The sequence below is a fragment of the Atheta coriaria genome, unplaced genomic scaffold, assembly GCF_025399875.1.
Source record: "Atheta coriaria isolate IRGN ID8LTWV9N9 unplaced genomic scaffold, Caltech_Dcor_3.1 hic_scaffold_6_pilon, whole genome shotgun sequence".
Lineage (NCBI taxonomy): Eukaryota > Metazoa > Arthropoda > Insecta > Coleoptera > Staphylinidae > Dalotia > Dalotia coriaria.
In genome coordinates, this window is record NW_027045448.1 from 7,053,595 (window position 1) to 7,073,366 (window position 19,772).

At 34.5% G+C, this 19,772-nt stretch overlaps 1 protein-coding gene across 2 annotated transcripts in view; it reads right to left on the bottom strand.

The window, feature by feature from the left end:
* LOC135794300 (limbic system-associated membrane protein-like) overlaps positions 1 to 19,772 on the bottom strand; it is a 76,488-nt gene that overhangs the window by 3,839 nt on the left and 52,877 nt on the right. For both annotated transcript variants that reach the window (XM_065305526.1, XM_065305525.1), the window contains exons 3-4: positions 2,226 to 2,395; positions 490 to 591 (exon numbers count right to left, since the gene is read on the bottom strand). In XM_065305526.1, coding sequence (XP_065161598.1) covers positions 490 to 591; positions 2,226 to 2,395 — 272 coding nt within the window. The remainder of the gene's footprint in view (positions 1 to 489; positions 592 to 2,225; positions 2,396 to 19,772) is intronic.

The window sequence follows — 19,772 nt, forward strand, 5'->3', positions numbered from 1 at the left end:
CGCGCATTCAGAGTTCGTTTGGGATAACTGAAGAACCCCAATGAATGTTGATCCAAATCGAATTTCATTGTGTGTTATATCCACGTGATATAACAAAACGGATACCTCGTGAATACAAACTTCTAAAACGTAATTTCTAATCAATAATTATATTTAACAACGGCATTAAAACATTTATTACCAACTTCTATATTCAATTATTCAAAAATTTATTTTCGATTTAAAACTGCAATAAAATAAATTTTTCCTGAACTTTAAAAGTTTTCAATTGTGTTTTTCGTCTGGGTATGTTTTGAATAGCTGCTTAACGCACGGCAATTGGCATCAACAAATCCTTGTGCATGGATTAGCGGCACTAATGCAAATCGCGCCGAATGCAAAATTCAACGTGCCTCCGCGCGCTTTTTATGCCCCGTGCGAACTTTACGAGGCGTGGGCGTAGGTAGGTGGTGTCGTTCGAATGTAGTATTAATGAAATAGAAATTTTACCTCCGAGTGCTGGATGTGCACCGCCTGAAAGCGCTCGTCGCTGCTGTACGTTGTCGGGCCGACGGTAAGTAGATGATAATCCTTCCGCCTTATCCAGGACACCTGCAATTTTAATGCGATAAGATTACGAAAGCATCTATATTCACACTGACACATTTTTACTGTGAATTCAAAGCAAGAATAATTATATTATAATTTGTTTCAACAAATCCGCTGATTTTTGAAAAAATTACGAATAATGAAATTATTTTTGCAAAATTTAATTTTCAGAGTATATAACAGTTTTACTGCATAAGCAGTCTAAAGTTGACATGAAATTTAATGCTTCCTACGGTAGAATTACTTTCACATCGTGAAAACAATTTGATGACAATAAATTTACCCAAAAATAAACATCAAAGTCAATTTTTGTTTGTTTTAACATGTCTACAACATTCTCTACAGTAATTATTGTATAAATATTTCAACAAAATAAAATAAAACATATTAAATCTATGCATTAATAAACAATTTGTACACTACAAAATGAATGGCATTTACGTGCAGATTTAAATGAAATCCCCTTTGTTTTCTCTAAAACTTTTTTAAACAAATGGCAACGACACGAACTTAAAATGCAATGGCCCATTGTGCTTCCTAATAGAAAAAGTGAAAAAAAGCAAGAATTACCCGTTTGGGAATACGTATAGAGATTGGCCGTGCGCGTTTTTCGCGAAAATGTGTCGACCTAATGTGCTCGTTACGCGATTTCTCTGCGCACATACAAAGCCTCAATTACGCCACTGCCTACTACCGACTCAACAAAACCGGAAATCTGCTTGATCTGCGCATTGTCCATCACCAGAAAAGTGCATTTCAAACAATCGGTAGCGGTGGCACGTTCCTAAGGCTGCAATTTCAGTTCGGTGATGTCTAACGCCATGTCACACACCGCTTTTTTGCGTACACTACGCGATCCATTACGGCAATTAAATTAAATTACAAAGCGCAATCATTACCATGAGGCCAGAATTAAACGTATTTAAATTCTGTGCTCTTTTTTAAGGACTTGCTACGTAATTAAGAGTGATTTATTAACGTAAATGAACAAAAAAATTATAATTTCAATTACTGCGTGAAATTTATTGCGCAACTTTGAAGTATAGATGAATAAATAATTTATTAATGCATTGCAACTCATGCACAACGTCTTGCTCTCGATAAACATCTAAAAAATACTAAAAGATGTTGAAAACAATGTATAACAGTCATACTACTGGAATACGAGAATACAGTAAACGTAAATTTGCATTTTTAACGCTCGGTAGACTAGAAACATTTATAGCAGGATAAAGAATTTCCTACTGCAAGCTGCAACAAATTCTGGTGCACTGTGCGCAGCAATTGTGAATTTAAGAATTTTCTGCAGGAGAACCAAACAAAATGTAGTAATGTTTTTCATTGGATATTCACGTCTATTTTGAATATTCATGTATTATGCAGGATGTTTTGAATTTAAATATTTAATAATTTATTGTTTGTGCAGTGTTTTGTTCTTCGAGTTCAATAATCTGCAATTTCTGCATTTGGTAACATATCACCTTGCTACTTAGTACAAATGTTATATAAATTTTATATATAAAATGTTAAAAATACTGCAAATTTTACTCTTGATTATATGCAAGACGTTTTAACATTTTACAAGTCATTTAAATAATATTAAAAAATAAAGTGTTACTCTATATACTCATACTCACAATTCCCTCTCTAATGTTATTAACGACGCAAGGGACAAAAGCCGTCGATCCTATTTGCGACGTTGTCACCGTGCAGTTTTCGGTGGCGAATTGTACGGGCGGGCCTTCAAATGGAGGGTACGACGCTCCGATGTCGTTTATGTCTTCCACCGGCGCATCAGCATCAGCATCTAAAATATAAAGAAATCGTTTAGCATTAAACTGAAAGGAGTGATAAAGTACAGTCATGAATAACACGAAAATAAGAATGAGGTGACTTGCAACGCTTTGAAGACCTGTAGGAATTTCCATATACGTTTATGTGCTCATTGTTCCCATTAGATAATTTCGAATTCAATTAGTAATTTTACTGGATATCGTGAGTAGCGGAAAATTAATTATCATTTGTGCGCTGTTCTGTGCGGTTGTGTCCGGTGCGATTGATATATTTATGCTAATTAATAAATATGCCACGCACTGTGCTGTAGTAATAATAATTTAACGAATTACGATGATATTTGATGCGCGTATATTTTAATGTCACGCTTCGATTAGTCCATGTGTTGTGCGCAGCGAACATGTCGAAATGCGAAAAATATACGCATCGTAAATTTTATCCAGTTCGCAAATTTTGCACATTTACAAAACTGATACTCCATATATCAATATCATGGATTTAAATATTTGTAATGTCATTTAACTTTAATAAGTAACTTTATGTTGAATTTATGTAGAGGATCTGCGAAACATTTGTCGTAAATATTAGTTTATATGATAAATTATTTTTTTGGATTATTCGGTATCTTAATGATTTTTTCATGTAAGATTAGCAATTTATGTCTCGTTGGCGTACAATATATGTACTATGAATATATATCAAAGTTTGTAATTAACAATTAGCAAAGGAACATAGCAATTTGTTTTAAATACCGCCTACCTACTATTTTCCATATATTATCAAAACATGACGCAGATAACACCCTATATCTTGAGAACCATGAAAGTAATTCGAAGCTTTTTACAGCCATATTGTAGGTTAGAATACTCTTTATATTGTGTGTACTTTTTGGTTTTTCAAAATCTCAAAAACTGTCTTAAAATGCGCACTAAAAATGCTACTTCCCTGGTATTAATCAAAACTTAGTGTTGAAAACACTCAGTATCTCTTATACTAAGGGAGTAATATTTACTGTTTCCTGATATACTGTAGATTGAAAGCCCTTCTGTAACATGCAATATTTTTACTTTCTCAATACTTTTTAGAAATGTTCTAAAATGATGGTCAAAACTGGTCAATTCTTCAATATTTTCAAAACACGCTAAAGAAAACACCCTGTAACTCCTATACTAATAATTAAAATATAGGTAAATTGATGTCAAATTGTAGTTCAAGAAACCCTTTAACTTGTGCATTTATTTTTTATTCACTTAAGCTAAAGGAAGTGCCCTAAAATGCTAATCAAAAATGTATATTATTCACAAATTATCAAAACTGACTGTCAAAAACACTCTGTATTTCTTGTAATAGCAGGATAATTTAGGTTTTTTTTAATGTCATAATATAGTTGAATAGACATTCAAGGGCTGGTATATATTTTAAACGTTCTAACCCTTTGGAATTGCCCCTAAATGATCACTAAATATCGACCTTTTTCACAATTGGTCAAAACATGCTTCAGAAAACACCCTATATCTACGGAACTAATGGAGTAATTAAAAGGTTTTTAAGGGTAGGCTATAGTTCGATAGTTAGTTAATAAGATGTATATTTTTTCTTTGCTCTAAATCGGCTAGAACTGCCTAAAAAATGGTCCTGAAACCTAGTTAATTTTGTCAATATTAAAAATTTTATGTCTAAAACTAGCTTTGATATTATAATTAAATATTAATTAGGTCAATGAACAAGGTTTAATTGTTGTGTTAAATCAATTTTCTGTGAAAAGACAGGGTCAAATTTTTCTGATTAAAATATTTTCTGTCGAAAGACAGGGCCGGACTTATTTAGTTAAATTATTTTTGGTCGAAAGACAGGGCCGAACTTTTTTGGTTAAATTATTTCAGGTCGAAACATCGATGAAAAGATTTTGTCATAAAAAAGTCAAATCTTTTCTCATTTTTATGCTCAAAATTAAAAGTTGGAATTTTTAATTTCTGTTTTCAGATTCTAATCAAACAATTAATTTATATCAATAAATCTTAGTAAGTTTTTATCCATTACTCATTGTTCATGCCCTAAGACGATTATATTTTTGTCAACAGAGGTACATTGCTGAACTCAATTTTTAACGTTTATCTTTTAAATTTTAGGTCAAACTACAAAAAGTTATTAAAATATTTCATCTGTAAAGTTATTTTCTTTAATTATCAAAAATGAAAATTATCAATTTCTAATTTCTTTAAAAATTAATTTAATTAATAAATATTTGGTGGAGGCGCCTAACATTTTGATTACTAATTTTTAAATTTATTAAAAATGATGTTTTTAGTTAGAGCAGCTTCTAATTGGCTTATTTACATAACTTTCTTAATAATAGTACTAAGGGCATAGCTTGTAGACGTATTTAGTTCCGACATGTACTTGCAGCATCACTTAATAGCTAATTATCTCAAGAACTAATAAAGATAATCAAAAACTGAAAACGGCTAAATGTTCAAAATGAAAATCTATATCGAATAAGATTTTAAAATAAAAAATTTTAAGCAGTGAAAACTAATTTTCCGACGCAATTTTCTCGGAAACTATATAAGTTACAATGAAAATTTTTGCATTTTTTTCATGCCATAACAATCATCTACAAAATGGCAGATTTAGTTTTTTGATTGTATAAAGTTGACAAAAACTTGCTAAAAATCATCAAGAGGTTACACTTGACTACTTTTTGGTCTAAAAATTAAAAGTTAAGCTAGAGGAAATTGAAAAACGACAATCAATAAAGAATTGTAACGTGATGAAAGATATGCAGTCAGTTTTTCGATAACATCAATATTTTGGAAAAATCGGGTGAAAATCGGTACCGGGTAAATTGAACCATAATTTATATTTTCTTGAAACTTTCCAACTAGGTGCAGAATTGTGTAAGAAAGCCATTTTTTCAAGTTTTGTTCCGATATGATAATTAGTTTTCAAGTTATTGACCTTTTTCAATAATTACGTAATTATAGAAAGCATAATTTTTTTGTATGTGATTTGATGTAAAATTTTACCCTGAATACGATACTGAAAAGCGTTTTTCTTTAGCATTATTAGTTTGCGAGAAAACTGCTATAAAGTGAATTTTTAATTTTTGCCATCGTCTCTGATATAAAAAATAAAAATTTAATACTTGAACTTTTTATAACAAAACAATAAAGAATTAATGATTCTGAGTATTTTATTTTAGTATTATTTTATTATAAGACTAATTGTTTAGGTAGTAATTAGAGTATAAAGTCACGATATGTACTTTTTAAATCTAAATATTTATGGATTAAAATAAAGAATTTTTTGTAAAATTTGCAACAAAAGTAGCAAATGAATCAACCACAAATAATTTTATCAAAAAAGTTTGCCGCTGTGTTGCAACAGAAAATATTTTAAACCAAAAAGTTCGACCCTGTCTTTCGACCATAAATATTTTTAACAAAAAAGTTCGACCCTGTCTTTCAACCGAAAATATTTTAAACAAAAAAGTTCGACCCTGGCTTTCGACCAAAAATATTTTAAACAAAAAAGTTCGACCCTGTCTTTCGACCAAAAATATTTTAAACAAAAAAGTTTGACCCTGTCTTTCGACCGAAAATATTTTAAACAAAAAGGTGGACCCTGTCTTTGACAGAAAATATTTAATCTACCGAACTTTTTGACTCTGTTTTCGACCGAAAAGTGATACTCGTATTTTAAACAAATATGTTTGACCGTGTCTTACGTCAGATACCTAAAATAATTATATTTCCAACAGTAAAAGGTAAAAACGCCAATAAAAATACTAAAAGTGACATATATCAATTTTTGGCCATTTTATTCAATCGCGAATATCTCGTAAACTAAAAGAGATATTTAAGATCCGTTCGCAGCGTCTTAATCTACGGACTATTCTCTATAAGATACGATAGTTAAAACGGAAATTTAAGAGATGAAATTTTCATTTTTAAGAAAAAATTGCCAAGGGGGGGTGCTTGATACTTTTTTTCGACGATTTTCAAAAATTAATATCTCTTAAACTAAAAGAGGCAGCTACCAACAAATTGCTGATTATGAAAGATTGGAAAATTCTCTATCAGATAAAAATATAAATTATTTATATTTCCTACAGTAAAAGGTCGAAAAACTTGACTAAAAGTGCTAAAAAGTGACATTTATCAATTTTTGCCCATTTTATTCAATCGCGAATATCTCGTAAACTAAAAGAGATATTTAAGAACCGTTTGCGGCGTCTTTATCTACGAACTATTCTCTATCAGATAGGATCGTTAAAACGGAAATCTGAGAGATTAAATTTTAATTTTTAAGATAAACTTGCCAAGGGGTGTGCTTGATACTTTTTTCGACGATTTTTGATAATTAATATCTCATAAACTAAAAGTGATAGCAACCAACGAATCGCTGATTATGAAAGAATGAAAAATTCTCTATCAGATAAAATAATAAATTAATTTAATTTAACGGGGTAAAAGGTCTAGAACCACGACTGAATGTGCTAAAAATTGCATTTTTTCAATTTTTGACCATTTATTTTAATTGCAAATATTTCGTAAACTAGACGAGATAGGAAGGAACGAATCGCAGAGTCTTAATCTACGGAAATTTCTCTATAAAATAAGTTAGTTAAATTTGAAATTTAAAAGGTTAAATTTACTATAGTTTCCAATTGGATTTACTCTTCTACTGCAATATAAACGAGGCAATCCACATTTAACAATAACACAAATACCGTCCGCTTTTACTACAATATTTGATTTGTATAGAAAACAACATTTGCTTTCCACAGCATGCACATCATTTTAGAGAAAACAATAAGCAACGAAAGCTATTAACGCTTCAATAAAAACTTGATCCGCTTTTAGTATAAAACAAGACAACAATAACCGACGCAAAGTAAACTGACGCTTCTTTCGCTAAAACAAACGCATCGAAATAAATGTAAAAAGCGCAGACTAAGCTGGTAATAAAAGGCGACTACCGTATTAACATCCGTTATGAACGCGTACTTTACTCTCACGTAAAAAGCAACTCGCAATGACAAACAGTAAAGAGCAGAAACAAAGAAAACAAAGAAAAAAAAACACTGCATGAAATACAAGACAACACTATTTGGATATAACTCGTTCAATATGCTCTTATATAACACAATTTTGATACATCACGTTCATAGATTTTCCTTTGAGTTTATTACACATGTTTATGTGGTATTTGTTTTTATGCATTTGTATCCGTGCGAGGAAAAAAAGCTATCCTGTTACGTTTAAACGATAAAAATAACTTCCGACTTTTCACAGTCAACTAAGTTATATGTCACCCGGAAGAGAGCAACGTGCTATGCGCACAAACTATTCGCATTCGCCGAAACACTGAAAATACATTGTCTATTGTAATAGTGAAAAGTAGGATGGCATTGTAGAAAAATCTTCGCGCTAGTGAAACGGTTGTGTAGAGTGCTGACAATTTATTGTTTTCAATATAGAACCAACTCGTGTGGCACAGTGACTCTTCCTCGCGGAAAGTAGGAAGAAGCTTGAAATAAATTGGTTCTTAAGTAAAACTGAAAACTAAACAAGCGCAGTAAAAAACATTAACAATAGAAGTCACAACTTTGTAAAAATAGTATATGTTTATTAATTGTGGTTCCAATTGAAAATCTTTAGAGATTTTGAGTGTAGGCAGTAAATTTTTTGAGAGAAGGAAGGAATGAAAAGCAATTACCTAACAAATAAATCAAAAACTTAGAACGCGCTTGTCTCGCCGAGACGTTCGACCAATTAATCAAATTAAATTGCAGGTTTATTGCTTTTACTTTTGCGTTTACGTTCTGTTTCTTTTTTCCGGCTGCCCATTCCCTACAGACTCCTCCAGAGTTTTCCTCTTGAACGTTTGACTTTAGCTTCATACGAAATGTTTCATTCAATTAGTAAACCCCTCGATTTTGCCAGATTTTCGAAAAACTTTGAATTCATAAGTTAAAAATAAATTCGACGATATACTCGATCGTATAATTTTAATCAAGCAAATTCCAGTTTGTAGTTAGTGATGAGTTTCTATCCAACTTTGTGCAAGTGGTAAAGTAGACAGAAGTTGGAATTCGCGGTGCTCAAACGAAAGCGTTTGAACGCGATACATCGTTAAGGGGGCGACGCCATGGTCGATTTTCAAACCGGTAGCGAAACTCAAACTCAAATACAGCACACGCCTGGAAAAAAAGAACGACTATTGATTGAAACTAATTAATTTTAGACTGATTGCAACGTTGCTGTTAATGAAATTAATGACTTTCGTCCGCGCGCGCGCGTTCGTGTTCATGATTTCGCAAACTGCAACCTCAATCTCGAACACGGCAAACATGCCAATCGAACTTTTTTATCAAGTGCAGTGAAACTTTTAGCTTCCACACTAGAAATTAAACTTTTATTTACCAGTTAGTGAGCGGTTCAACTACAAATAAAGCGCTACTGAAGCTCAACCAATTTAAATTCTTTCATTTCCAGTCATACAATTAGAGGGAAATGAAAAGGAAGATTTTTTTCTATACATGATCAAATATTTACATAATTGAGTAAGGATTTAATTTTTATTTCATAATAATAAATTAAAATTATATTAAAAAGCTAAAATTTTCTGCAACAAGACAAAAATATTTTAGTGATTAATTTTCGTAGAAGAAAATTGCTCACGTACTAAGAATCAAAGAATAATCCAATTATAAGCCGCAGGATTACCAATAGCGAAGTCCTTGGCAAGTTCTGGAAACGATGCGAAGCATGAAAGTCGCATTTAATAATGCAATAAATGACGCAAGACAATCGCAACAAAACGAAAATCTAATTAGCGAATTGACACAAAAGCCGATGGCGAGCAAACAAAGGCACATTGTTACCGAGCACAACGCCTACATTCTGGACAAGTCGAAGACGCAATTATTGCTGTAATTCCATCACAAATATTACAATAAACACATTAAGTACAAGGCCAAAAACGTCTATTTTAATTATCGAGTTCTTCGAAGTAATCGTGAACATAATATCGGTTTAATTTGATTCAAGAATTTCCATTTCTTGGAACTGAAAAAGGAAGGAAACATGATGTTGTGCAGAAATAACATTAAATCAGAGGCTTAAAAGTTGTAAAGGAAAGCACGACACGCACGCATCAACTTTTTCATGCGTGCGGCGGGTACGAGTGAAGTAAAAACTTTGATTAGTTGTCAACTTTGCGGTAACACTGACTCCTCAAGGAAACACTATGCCAAAGGCTTTTCGCAATGTTTCCTTTTATATTTTGCTTCTTTTCTTTATTTGTTCCTGACATGCGTGTGAAAACTCAGTATAAAAATTATGAACCCGAAGGAAAAAGGAAAAAATAGTTGCCAACAACACTAAATTGTAAATATATTCTTAAGATATCAAACAAATGTTTGAACATTCCGCTGTGGCAATGTTGATTAATTTATGAACTCTACGAACGCTTTGGTATAAAGTGACAGGGTGTATTTCACCACCATGATGTATTGCACGCGCTTCTCTGGTTACTATGCAGTGGAAACGTGCGGCTTGTACGTGCGCGCTTTACGCAATCATTTCGGTTATCCTGCGGGTGATCCAAGCATTTTCGCCAAACGAGTCATTTTTACAATGAGAGGTGACAAGCGTTTTAGTTCCGCAATAATTGCATTTTGCTACAATCGGCAAAAAATATTATTTGATTACGATTTGTGTTGTGTTGTTGTTTTTATTTTGAACGCAGATCACAATAATCAAGTATTGTCCCTGACCTACTTTCGGTACAATGCAGATGACATTACGATCCGACACCCTTTTTGGCCTTTATTATCATACAAAGTATTTCGCTCAATTCCGAGTATTCCGACTCCATCAACGCGCAGCCAAGCGAGCTTTTTCTTCCCGCACGCATTAGATACATGATATCAAGACGACGCAACTGGGGGAAACGCACTCGACAACTTCCAACTTATGCGACCTTATCTGATTCGACATTAAATTTAACGAGCCGGTTAAGCTAAATAAACAGGGCTAATGTCCTTATACTGCTACTTGTGAGCGGCGCCTCTGCGGGATTTATGCATAATGTATGTGCTCGACAGTCAAAATGTCTTCAAATCGATATTTCAATGTGTTCGAAGGTTGAGTCAAGAAAAATATAAAAACTAATAGTGAACTTCTTCATGCCAAAATTAAATTTGATATTTAATGACACTTTAACAATTTTCTTTAGATTTTTACATCCTGGGATAAAATTAAACTCATATTTTAGTAAAATAAAATTAGTAGAATGGTGGTTTATAAAAAAATTTCGATGGCCAGCCAAACAACAACTAAAACAATAACTTTATAATTAGATAGTTAGCTTTAAGTGCTGCTCGTAATTTCTTCGACTAGCGAAAAGCAAAGTTTGCCGGAAAGCGCTCCAAGGCTTAAACATCGCAGACATATTTAAGCAAAACGAGCAGGCCCAGAAGTCAGCCGCACAACGGAATAATCCAAACTTCTAACTCCACTTGAACACATTGAACATTAGGATATTCAACGCTCGGCGTTCCGCATTTACCGCACTCGATACCATCAACAACTAAAACAACTTCCTACATATTGATTGATATAATTTGTCTCATAACAATGCAACATACGTGATTTAACTGTAATAATCTGCATTTAAATTTTATGCTTATCTATGCATGTGATTTAGTATCGAGATGCAGCAAAGCGAAATTTAATAATGACTTAATGCGCTCGCGGTTTCCTAAGACGGTTGGTTGTTGGAGCGCGCAAACCGCACCACCAAGGAACAACCGAAGGATGAATTAAGGTCTAAGAGCAGGATGGGGCGAGATGAAGAGAACGAAGCAATCGACCACACTGCTTGGACCTAAATAGTTTGCGCAAACAGTTTAATCCATCTATAATTGTTGTAAAACGGAAAGCGGGCTGTGTCGATCTAAGCGGGTTAGAGAATTTCGGTCTGACTTGGAATCAAGGTGACTGGAATTCTCGATATGATGCTTCAGTTTAATAAATTTTACTCTTAGCATTTTAATAAATATTTTTTCGTTCTTATGAAAGATTTTGTTTGGCTAAAAGAAAATATTTTATATTATTTCAGAATTCTAAACAGTTTTAATATTAAAACTTTAATTTTATTGGTTTGTACTACTTGTTGTTTAATTAATTAGCAACTAATTAAAACTTTGAAAAACATATCGCATTGAAGAGAAATCCAGTGCAAAGTATGAGTCAAAAACAATCAAAAACAAATAATAATATTAACGATGAAAGTCAGCAGAAAGGAAACGCACAAAACTTATTTTTTTAAATAATTACATCTAATATAAAACACTTACAGACAGATATTGGTTTTGCAAACTATTTAAATAAATACCAAATTGTTATTGTTGCAAAATATACTTTTATTCCTGTTATATTTGTAATTTCACCAGAAACTATAGTTTTATTGTTTTCCAGATTGAATATTGGCTTATATTTCTTTATTATTGTTTTGGATACTTAGTTGCTTTGATTCCTTCTGACATAGTTTGCTATAATTAGCTCTGTTTGCCGTAAAGAAAACTTTATGTTTCGTTTTTTCCTCCATCTAAATACGAATGGTTCTAGTACGAGTTGTGTCTCGTGCCTCGTTACAAAACAAAAAGAAACGAAGTAACATTGTTAAAACTTGGATGGCAAAGTTTTTATTCCATTGAAAATGTATTAATGAAATAAAAGTGGGAGACACAGTAAAAACGTGCAAAGTAAAGAGGACACTCAAATTAAAAGGAAATAGAAAACTTTTGGTCGTAGTGGAACTCAACACCTTTTTTACGTTAGTTTTTTTACATAATATTAAGTTTACTGCATTTCTTGTTTTATGTTATTAAATTTTTGTGGCTGTGGTATTAAAAGTTATTAATTTTGTGAAAATTATTAATTTAAAAAATAAAGTATGAATAAAAATTCTTTGATAAACTTATAAAATGTATATGACAATATTTTTACTTTTACATTTGAAACACTTGCACAAGTTGTCCTTAACTTCCTGGAAGTTTTTCATGGCAAAAACTTTAACTTTCCCAATCATGTAACAACTTTGTGCCTCCGCGTGTCCTTTTTTACTCCAAGCAACTTTGATTTTTGGTTTAGCTAACTTTTGGGTCAAATTCTCAACTCGGAAATTCTTCCCACCATACGTTACAAACCTTTCAACAACAAACTATAATTTTATTCACTTTTACAACAAGTTTCGAAAATTTAAAATCTAAAATTTCAAAATTCTTAAAACACTCAAAAACTATCTTGTATAATATAATAAAATTTTACAGCACTTTAAATATTAAAGAGTTTCCATGGAATCTGCTTGCCGTCACTGTTGGTTTTTATCAATATCATCAAAGACTTGCTAAGAGAAGGTTGAAGTGTAGGCAGCGAGTTATCTCAAACGATCGCTTGCGTTTGCGTTCTCATTGCCTTCGTCGTTGTCGCATAAGAAAAAGTAATCCGAAAGTGGAAAGTGTGAAAGAGTCGGGCCGTGCTCCAGCGCAACGAAGGCGAATTGTTAAACATCTCTAGTACTCATTGGTAATCTTGATCAGTTCGTTTGTAATATGAAACTGTTCGAAGGAAAAGTTTCAGTGCGCCCTGCAGGCCTGCTGCGTCCCTGCGAAATATATAAATGAACAAATGCGCCCGACGTAGAAACGACGGCAAAGTTGAACTAACGAGATGTAAAACTTCGGCAATATCCAAATATTGGGAGGCAATATCTGTGAGCGTTCAAAATAGGAACAGTGGATGCTTAAGGCTGTTGTCTAGGTTCAAACTTTTTTTGAAAAAAACACAAAATCATAAAATTTAAGAAACTGCTGCATTTTTGTAACAAAAAAATTCAAAAAATTGGAAAAACGGACAAAAATATATAAAATTTTTATTGTGATGAATAAAATCTTTTATTTGACGTTAAATTTGACCAGCCAAATTACATTTGGCTGACACATCAGTGCGAAAAACTTTTATATTGTGTATGAACATCTAATTGGATGTTTATACAAGAAATTGTGACGACGCATGTTAATCCGCCATGTTTGTGAAGAATATGGAACGTGCGCCTGCAACCCTTCCGTATTAGCTCATCCAGCTAGACAGCTTGTGTCAATAGGCTTTCTCGTTGCGCTTAATTTCCACGTTTCCAAAGCGCGTCTCTGTCGACAACATGCCGGCAGTCGCTCGTGCCCAAAATTGTTAACGCAAACGTCAAACTCGTGCGCTTCGTCGACTTCGACGTCACGCGCAGGAAATAGCAGGAACAACCTAAAAGTTTCCCCTACAAACCGGCTACAAACTAAATCATTACAATACTTAAAACTTTAAAAAAATGCAATAATTCTGAAAGAAAATATTTTAGTGCTCAGATTTTATTTTCAGTAAAATTTAATTTTTAAAACATTTTTTTTTAAATTTTAGTTTTATATAAATTAATAGTGCGTTGACGACAAGCTGTATGTTTTTTGGGAAACTTGGAAACGCATCGACCGAACGCATTTACATTTACATTTATAATTGCTGTTTGAGCAAAGAGTTTAAGTTAACGCCGACGATGAATAGCGCGTTCGCAAGTTGCGCGATGATGATTTTACGAGACGCCAAAGACGAGGGGGCACTCCGGCACGTGCGAATGCCACCACCCGCGAACTTTAAACCTCTCAATTTTCATTACACCCCCATGACGTCTCGACGCCTTGACTTTCCTGCGCCCCGGCGTAGTAAAAACACCAGGAAGACTTGCAAAGACAAACCGAAAGTCCGTGTTATTCTAAGTAGGATTTTGCAAAATGTATTTGCATAAATTTCAATGTCGGCCAAACGCCTTATTCGTAATTCATGCCAAATCCTAATAATTCCACGGAGAAGTCGAAGAAAATAAAGCGGATTTCAATCGGAAAATAAGAATTTAACAAAAAGCCAGAAATATGCGTAGATATACGCAATTTTTACATTTCAAACATTGGAAATTATTATTCCGTTTTGGAGTTCAGGACAAAAAAAGCAAAGAACAAATTGCACCCGGTCGTATTTTATACGGATTTATTAACCCTACGAACCCTGTTACCAATTCGGTATAATTTTGTACTAAAATACGAAATACAAGAATGCACAGCAAACATGTTTCCAAAGTCAGAATTTTTTTTTCACTCTTGAATAGTCTGTATACTCTTTTAAACAGGATACTTTTTCTTAAGTCCTTTATTCTTTATTTCTTACAATTTTTTTCCTCGTTTCGATTTCGTTGTGCGTTCCTGCTCGTATATTTTTTTTCATCGCAAGGGTCGAATAATACGAAACAGGCACTAACAGCCCGCAGATAATAACTCATACTTTCGCTTATAAATCTTCCTCGCGTTTCTTTTATTTCTTTCATTTCTTATTTAACCGACTCGCACACGCAGTCCTTCTGGCTGGCATGTTGTCGAAGCGCAAACGCAACGGCAGAAAGCAGAATTGCCGCGCTGCGCCGGTTTTACTTAATTTAATTAAAAACTTTTTTATGACAAATTGCCCTCGCTCGATGTGGACGACCGAAGCACGTCTGCCGGTACGTACTTGAGAGATGAGATGAGCAATTGTGAATGTTTTATGTTAGATTTTATGCATTTCCGCGCGCATTCAAGAGGTTGCTGAACGATTTATTGCGTTTAAAAGTCACTTCTCAGCAACTGAAGAATAGAATTTTAAATACTCATCATACACACGTTTAAAATACAAAATAAAAGAATTGTAAAATTTTATTTGGATGCTACAACTTAGAAAATTAAGTTTTTATCATAAACTAATAAGTTTCTGACTTTTAAACTTAACATGATGACGTTGCTAGGAGACAATATTGTATTTCGACTCTCTCAGAAAACATATTTGTCCTTTTAATGCTTTTGTGACTGCAGACGGTGCAATTTATTGTGCACTTCAATCTTCTTTTCATGTGATCAAATAAAAGTGATGAAATAGTTTGCTTGTAGAGCAATTCTGATAGCACTACTGCAAAAATTCAAAGGATATAAAGGTCATATCCTAGATTACTCCATCGATATATACTCTAGTCCTCAGGTATCTGTTTGTTACATTTAATTTCCTTTTTATTATTTTTTCTTTTCTCATGGAAGCAAATCTAAGCAAAAATGCGCTAATAGAAGACAAATGTCGTTTGCATAGAATACGTTTCTATTTATATAACATTCATCAATCTATCAACGTGACGAGAAGGTTTTAAACTCTTGACGGGAACGCGACCGTTCACAAAAGACCCAATCAATTATTCCACACCAAATTATCCGTCCGGGGAGCGCGCGAATACACGTCGGTGGCTTTCCCGCGGGCTTTTTCTTCAGGTTTTTTGCATGCTTTTTTCTTATTCAACGCTGCCAGCCGAGTTACTTTTGCTTGTAAATATTGTGTTAACCTGAGTAAACGTTCGCCGTATTTTCTCATCGGGTTTATAAAGCTTTGTCGAGAGTCCTTAAGGCTCTATACCGGATGTGTATGAAACTAAATATAAACAGGATCAATCCAAATACAAACATCGATAGAAAAACGTTTTAAAATCAATTTAAAACACATTTTTAAAATGTCGTTTAATACCAATACAATCTTTATTTACTCGGAGGTGCACATGATTGGCAGGTATTCGCGTTGACGTATTGAGCTCATTGTGCTAAACATCTACCGTCGCCGCCGCCGAGAGTTTGCGAACCGAGCGGAATTGCTAATGGCATCGATCATGTCGGAAGTAAACGCGCCGGCAACGCATAAGCATAATACACACTTGTTATAATGCCAGCGCTCATGTTTATAGGTTTATGGGCGCATTGATACGCTCCGAGCGAGGTGGGCCATTCAAGTCTCGGCAAACTAATGGAAATTTCGTGTTTTCTACGTTAGCACGCACCGTTTTGTGTTTGACGTGTGACTTCTCGTCAAAACTGCCACCATCTACCTGTGTGTCACCCATGTGAGAGTTTACACTTACCATATTATTAAATATCCACGAAATGTGCACGATATTCGAGTTTCATTTTTAATTGCTTTGTTTTGGTGTGATTTAGTTGAGTACTAAAATGTTAATTAACTGGTTTAATTTTCTCGCAAAGCAAACAAGGTGCATGAGTATAACCATCATCGCCGAGCTGCCGCTACAAGCGCGTGTTCATGTTCTAGCTTAGGATCACTATGAGCAGTTTAGTCTCCGGACGGTAACGACTTGGTGCACACGATGAAAAACCACTAGTGGCGGTAATATAACGTAATGCAAGCTTCGTGCGCACCTATCTGCCACGCTATTGCCGGATGCATGTTGCGCTGTTGCACGTGCAAACTTTCCTCGTTGGCACGGACCTACCGTTCCTAGACGGCAGCTCTTTCTGGGTTCCTTGTGTGTACAGAAATCACTAAACGCTGCAACTGGTGCATCATCAGATAGTTATATGTCCAACGTAAACCCAGGAACGTTGTAAAATCAAACATGTTACAAACACTAAAGTTTATTATATATTGACGTGATGCAGTGGCACACAAGTATTTTAATTTAAATTCTGTTTAAATTATCCCTATTAGTTCATTAGTAATTTGGTATTTGCAATTACTAGTTACGGGTTTTGGATCGTCGAGTTGCGTTCGGTCGGGTTGATCACACATTCGATGTCGGTGATTTTAGTTCGGTACTAGTTAGTCAGTTTAGTAAAGTTGGGCAATCCGTGTTGCCACGCGCGTGCATCCTCCGGCTGGTGAAACTTTCCGTCGAGCTTTCGTCCCTGTCAACACTATTTGCCCAGTGACCAGTGTGGAGATATTGAGTCCAAATACTTGAAGTGACCTGGAGTCAACTAGATGGGGCCTGACCCCAACTGCACGATAGGTATTTACCAAAATATACTAAATTTTAGTAAATTTACCGAGTTTATAACACAAACAAAATAAATTATTATATATTGATAATTTTAGTATTTTTTGTATTATTTTGCAAATAATAGTTTGAATATGTGTTCGGGGATTATATAAAAAAGGTAGCGGCTGAGTGGTAAGCAACATAAAGTACTTACGCGCAAATAAAAGGGAATTTGTAAGTGGAAACTTTTGGTCGACGGATAGAGTATAGTGGAGTCGTTTGAGCGCATGAAACTTTATTACGTCCAAAGAGTAGAGGCGGCCGCGGTTAGTCGCGTCCTTTTACTTCTTGCAAGAGCACGGCAGTAATCATTACTCACGCTCAAGTCCCAAGTGTGATTGACACACGCGCTCCCACAAAAAAAGTTTGTGCAGTAGAACGTTATTCATAAAAAATAAATCAAGAAACAAATATAAATAAAAGTAAATAAACAAATTTTTTAGTAATGCTAATCTTTGTTTAAGAAAGAATTAAAGCGTGTTATATATTTCTAATAATTTTGTCGCCATTCAGGTATATAATTTAGTTTTCCTCCTTTTTCATTCCTCAGAGTTTTATGCGTTAAGTGAAATATGCAGTGATAAAATGCCGTAAAATACTTACACGATGAGGCATTTTAAAGAGGAAACAAAACAGGACTTAAATATTCATTTCTCATTAAAAATGCGCGCGGGGCGAAAACAGCGCGCATAAAATAATAATTTGCAAGCGCCACTAAGAGGCATGCAGCGCACGTTTAATTAAATTTTAACGAATCAAAACCGTGCGCTGAATGTCGGAAAATAAGAGCAGAGCACAAAACGCACGAGTGGCCGCGCATCTTTTAAGGCACATTTAAATATACGCGAACTATGCCACCGCAACTGAAGAGCGAAGAAGAATTGCGCACAGGAAGGAAAGAAAATTGAAAACACGCAGCGGCGTCATTTGCCCGGCGCCTCCACAGCCGCATTTCTCTTTTATCACGCCATCCACCATACAAATGCAGCCGCAAACGCGTGCGTTTTTATTTTTTATTTTTGTCTTGCGAATGCAGAGACTAAGAGTACGCACTATGCGCAATGCAACACTCCGGCGAGAACCGCACCATTAAGAACTTAATTAAAATGCGGACGCGTTCGTAGAGCTTTCGCTTCCTTTCAAACTTTTTTTATAGAGTTATGTGAATGTAAAGACTTTTCTAGTTTGATGAATATATTTTTGGTCTTTTAACACTAAAAATAAAAATTTTAAAACTTTTATACGTTAAATAAAAGTTTAGATTCAGGTCTGGAAGAAATTTATTTTATCTTCCATCTTCGAGCGCGCAAAATTGTGAAAATTGCCTGGCCACGCCGCGGCTCATAAGTCAAATATTTTCGGTCGAGCCGATAATGAAAGATTTATTGACGTACGTGTGCGAAATTTATATGCGGCTTCGTGCCGCTTCTTACCGCCGCAAATTCCGTCGGCTGGAATTAGCGTGCACTGCTCCCGGATCGGATATGCGAAAAATAACGGATTAGAAGTTTCATAAGTTAAGGCGTATATCGCGGAAAACGCCAAACCGATGCTACGTGTCGAGGCGCCCCCGCTGCGGTTATAACCATTATGATGAATATCAAAATGAGAAAAGAAGCGCATCGGCATTGAGGAAGTAGTTGTACGTGTTGGCCTGCTGGCAATATTGAGCCTGAAGAAACTTTTCTATTCTTAACTGGGACATTCTTTACATGCGGAAATTGTCCGCCAAAACTTTGAGTGTTCTATGATGGCAAGCAGCGGTGAATGCGAATTACTCTAGACGTCGAATATTTTTATCAAAAATTCAACTCAAAGTTTGTTTGCAAAGTGCACACGGTTTAATATTTATGGCGGGCGATAAAAGGACGCCGAGATAATTGTGTTTTAGAGTTTGTGCATCTTAGGGTTTGATTTGAAACGCTGCGTGTTGGAGGAAAACGAGATGTTTAGTTATTAGGACTCGCATTAAAACGGGTTTCCTTAGTCCGAAAGCCCCTTAAAGGCCGCCCAGCGTCAAGTGCAGTGGAGCGCGCAAGGGCTGGCAAAAGTTAGTACGTTAAGAGGATTTGTGAATGCAAATAGGGCGCAACATCGAAACAGCAAGATTGTGGCGAACGGTTTTGCCTTCTATCTTCTATAAACGGCATCAGTAAACAAACAATCAATATATATTTGGTTAATTATTTAGATCTTAATCTATTTAATATTGGCTCAAACTAAAAACTCATTTTTTAGTGTAAAATGTACAAATTTTAACATAAATTTTGTGCAGACGTGTTTAATATAGTAGATGCACTTGCGCAGCATATACCTAAACTATGATCGAGCATAGACAAAGCATTGAAGGGCTAAACACTTAAAAGACACAAGATCACGAGCACAAGGGTGGCGCTGAATATTTATAAGTCATAAAAGGCGAGCGGGATGTGTGTGGT